The sequence below is a fragment of the Atta colombica genome, unplaced genomic scaffold (genome assembly GCF_001594045.1).
Source record: "Atta colombica isolate Treedump-2 unplaced genomic scaffold, Acol1.0 scaffold18, whole genome shotgun sequence".
Classification (NCBI taxonomy): domain Eukaryota; kingdom Metazoa; phylum Arthropoda; class Insecta; order Hymenoptera; family Formicidae; genus Atta; species Atta colombica.
The window spans coordinates 663,207-668,322 of record NW_017259271.1 but is presented as its reverse complement, the minus strand read 5'-3'; the positions used below and the strand labels follow the sequence as shown (position 1 = coordinate 668,322).

General features: G+C 29.8%; 1 protein-coding gene across 1 annotated transcript in view; it reads right to left on the bottom strand.

Moving 5' to 3' along the window:
* The window catches only part of LOC108686419, a 127,276-nt gene that overhangs the window by 105,922 nt on the left and 16,238 nt on the right, over positions 1-5,116 (bottom strand). Inside the window, exons 2-4 of the mRNA XM_018191722.1 lie at positions 5,021-5,032; positions 536-693; positions 346-454 (exon numbers count right to left, since the gene is read on the bottom strand). Coding sequence (XP_018047211.1) covers positions 346-454; positions 536-693; positions 5,021-5,032 — 279 coding nt within the window. The remainder of the gene's footprint in view (positions 1-345; positions 455-535; positions 694-5,020; positions 5,033-5,116) is intronic.

Sequence of the window (5,116 nt, the reverse complement as noted above, 5' to 3'; positions counted from 1 at the left end):
ATCGTAGCGACTAATTCGAGGATATACATACAGACTATATAAATTCTGTATACACATACATAACCCATATATATATATATATCCTTGAAATATTATATAGACTATATTAGATTATATTAAACTATATTTTTAGAGATTATATAAATTATGTAGGTTGTATATAATATATAGAAATTATATAAATTATGTAGACTGTATATGTATATTCTTTATATAGTCTATATTCATATTTAAGTTTTGATGATACAATATATTATTTTAAAAATTAAATTTTTGTACATGGACTATTCATAAAATATATTTTGATTTGATTACATTTGCCAATTACTTTCGAAAATTCCTTACCTCAGCATACGTTTTCTTTCACGAATATTAGCCGCGTGTCTTTGAATTCTATAAGGACTGCCATTTGGATAATAACCTTCTTCTACGCCGTTCATCTCTGTGTCATGATCTGAACGAAAAATTTATTTTTAACAAATATTAATCAAATAACTTCATTATTACAGTTATTTGGTTTGGTAGTATTTATTACCTGGCGTTGAAACTGGCACATGATAGTGCAAAGGAGAATGTGTATGTGGCGATGTGTGCGTGATATGTTGCGTGGATCTGCCTGCATAAACACATGAAGGTAATTCTGCTAATTCTTCTTCAGTGATATCGCTATTGTGTCCCACGTAATATTGAGTACTGTAAAATTATAATCACGCGAAATTTGTTTGTGTCATTCAGATATCAATTGTATTATTTGATATTTGTTTTTGCAGAATTGTTAAAATTTTGTATTTGTAGAATTTTAAATAATATAACTGATAAAGATTTATTATACTTATATTCCCTGATACATACAAATCATATATATATATATAATAGGATAGGCTCTATCTATACATAGGATAGGGTATTATGAGCACTGCAGGTAATATGAGTACCTTTTACATTTCTATAACGATTGATATTAGTAGTGCTAACAATTGTAAAACGATGCATCTGTTTTCGCGATTTTCATTCCAATATGCTATGAAGTTTGATATAAATTTATATATTTTAGATATTTAAATTAAGTAAGCAGATACGTTATTTTTTTATTTCTTATGTTTCTTCCTTTAACTTCATAATCCCCAATTGATATTGAGATAAAATATTTTGTTCTGCATATAATAATATTTAATTAATATTTATAAAGTAAACAATATTGAGCAACTCTCTAACTTCACAAAGTCCTAAATTATTGATTTATTAGAAATGGAAGTTTTTCGGATAGGTATGCATGGTCATTTATTATGGGCATTTTCATTATTCCTTATTGTATACTGAAAAAAAAGTCTGGCGAGAGATCAACCACTATGGCAATCAGTGTACATTTCTTTAAAAATATATTATACAGTAATAAAACAGATAATGCTAGCAATAGCATCCAAATAGCAATGACGTCCTCAAAACGTCCTCAGGCCATCCAGGGCAGATAGTAAGGACGTTCTCAGAATGTCTTATTTCCATCTGGGATGTCCTGAGGATATCCCGTGAAACCTTAAATGAGCACCTCAATGTATCCTCAGGAAGTCCCGACGGCGTGATGATCCCGAGGGCTTCCTCTAGAGATCTCGAGGATATATTCAGGACCACAAGATCAGGTAGAAAAAAATAATTTAATTAAAAATAATTTTTTTGTTATTACTTTTTATTTTTGAGGTTCAATTAATATTTTTACTGTTTCGTATATTTATATTCTGTCTTATTCATTAGAATTATTAAAAAACGTATCGCATCGCCAGTAAGATTTGAACGATCTCTAGAACGGTAGCCTAATACATTTACGCTGAACTAATTGCATGTTTGTGATGATGTTTGCCAACGTTATACCTCCTACAATAATTATTCTTAATTTCATGCTTCTGCAGACAGTTTAATATTATTAATATTTGAGGAGATTACATGGAAACGAAATAATACGCTGGTATTTATAAACTTAAAATTAATTAGGAAATAACAATGACAAAGTGAATGTCCTCAGTTTCGAGAGATCGTCCGACTGTGGCGGATGTGTATTTAGTCTCGATCTGAGTGTTGCATGTTTCATTTTTGAGCATAAGTACTCTCTCACAGTGACTTTCACACACACACACACACACACACACACACAAAAAACACACACACACACACATACCACACTCACTCACTCACTCATTCACATATACAAAAGATTGAACATCCAAGATATGTTCCCATGTTGTTTTGAGACTATTCTAGAAAATCCTGAAGATAACATCGGCTGTCCACAGAACGTTTTAAGGTTATCTTCAAGATGTCCTCAGGATATTCCTGCACTATCTTAGAAAGTCCTGAAGATGACGTGAATCCGTCCCAGAACGATGGATGCTCTGAAACTGCTCTAAAAGTCCTGAAAATGACATCAGGCTATTCCCAGAACGTCTTAATCCTCAGTACACAACTCTGGCAGTTCCTATCTACTCCCATCTGAGATATTTGTAACCCAGCGTTTTCTTTTGCTTCTTTCTCAGATTATGGTGCATCGATTTTAACTAATTTATTTTAATCCATCCTTTGAAGATGGAAAAAAAGAATTTTTAGAAAGTCTAAAATGTCATAGCATAAAAGATATTTTACAATAAGTGAAAAAGGATCAGAAAAAAACGTAAAAAAACGAATTTTTTTCAAAACCTCATCTTTTCAAAATCTCATCTGTCAAAAATAAATGGAAAAAGATTTTATTAATGATAAATCAACAGCTAATGAGTTGAACTTTAAGAAACTTTAAGAAACTACAAGCGTTTTTGCGATTTGTTCTAGAAACGATATTTTTTTTTGCAAAGTGAAAATGAGTGATTTTTTAGTTTTATGGAAATTGATCATAAACCGAAAATCTTCGAATTTTAGATAGAAATAAATTTTATGTAGAAATAAATAAAAAAAAGTGATTCTATCATTCTTCTATGAAAAATATTTACTTAATAATTATAAATATTAATATTAATATTTCTTATAGAGAAAAAGATTATAATTTTGCAACAATATATAAGATGTATATATATATATATATAAGATATTATAGTATCATGAATGTGTATACTTGTTTCTAGACATTTATATAAAAAATCAACAATTTAATGATATCAAATTTCAACTAGATACTAATATAATGATATCTGACTATTCGGTCGGATAGTAAAAAAGTCTGATAATATCGAATACTTATTTTCCTGATCTGGTGCATCCTTTACTACAATGGATATTGGCCGTATCGTGGCGCATTTGCCGCGGGAGTCCTTATTGAGGAAGAGAAAGAAGTTTTTTTTTGATATCAAGAATATAATAAAATTGACTTAAATCATTTTTTTATGATGTACACTCATGATTAAAATTATAAATAATCCAATTAATAATTTCTACATTTCAACTTTAGCAGTAAGCTAAATTTTTTGACATTATACACAGAGGTTAAGGTAATCACAACATGCACTTTACACCATACAATTATACCTAATTACCTAAATGGGGCGCATTAGAAGGCGCATTGCCAAGCAAGGAAACTGTAGAGGTGATACATAAGTTTCCTTCTCTCCCCAGTCTCGCCACCACTGCTCAAAGCATTCGAATGTCAGAAATATGAAAATCAAGTGGAGTTACACTAATCCTTTGTGTGTACTGAGGGTTAAAAGTATCCTTAAGATGTCATAAAGATAAAGCTGTCCCCAAGATGTTCTGAAACTAAAAAATCTTGAAAATGACATTTTGAAGCTGTTCCCAAAATGAGAATGCGCTCAAGTTAGCCTAAAAATGTCCTGAAGATGATGTTCTGAAGATGCCTCCTGGATATATAAATGTCTTCAAAATGTCTCAGAACGTCCTGGGATATAATCAGAATGATCTTGAGGACGTCTTGTGCTGTCTAGGTAGTAATACATTAGTAATATGCTAATAATAAATACATATAGTAGTACGTAACAATACATTAACAATATTTGATGGCATATATAAATTAACAATATTAACAATATAATGCTAGCAATAAAGTGTGTAGTATTGCCATAATTAGCAACTCACTGTATGTAATTAGTGTACATTTTTTAGCAGTGGTTGACCCTCTCGGAGTGTGGTAATAATTATTAAATGTACGGTGAAATAATGCCAATCAAATATTTCTTTAATATAACAAAAAATAAAGTTACTTTTACAAATATTTAAAAAATACTATCAAACTGTTACCACTTGGTAATACTTACTAAATATTTGTAAATGTATCATTATTTTTTAGTTATATTAACCAAACATTTGATTAGCATTTGTTCTGATAAAAGATTTTGTGTGCGTGTGTGTGTGTGTGTGTGTGTGTGTGTGTGTGTGTGTCTGTGTGTGTGTGTACACGATGTACCAGAGTTAGCGCAGGGGCCGTACATATTCCTCATGAAAAAGTAAATCGAAAATGTTAATAGCAAAATCTTAAGGTAATAGTTCTCAAACGGTGAGTACTTGAAAATAACCACAGAAAATTCGCATCGTCAGGAGCGGCGCAACTATGCGGTCGGATGCGCGAATGCTTTGACGGATATATCGCTCAAGCACCGAACGAGTATTGCAAAATTTCATGAAATTTCTATATTAACTATATTTCTATATTAACTGCCGTATTCTTAAATTGAGTTCGATTTAATTGATGAGAAGTAATATCAATTGCAAATTCGATAAATAAATAAATTTATAAATAAAATCAATATTAATTACATGATCCACGCAAATAACGTTAAAAATGTGTCAATTGACAGATATTTACAAAACTTTTTTTCTGTTACAAGTAACATTAGAAAAAAAATTATATTTGAAATACGCATTTGATATAAATAAATATAAATAAATAAATAAATAAATATAAATATTTCATATTTAGAAAATGAAACGAACAAAATTCCGAATTATGATTGGAGAGAAAGAGGAAATAATATAGTGAAGAAATCGATTAGTTATTTTCAAATGTTCATCGTTTGAAAACTATTAATGCCTTAAGATTTTGCTATTAACATGTTCGATTTATTTTTATGAGGAATATATATATATGCCGGTTTTGCGCTAACTTAATATACCTTGTATATATACA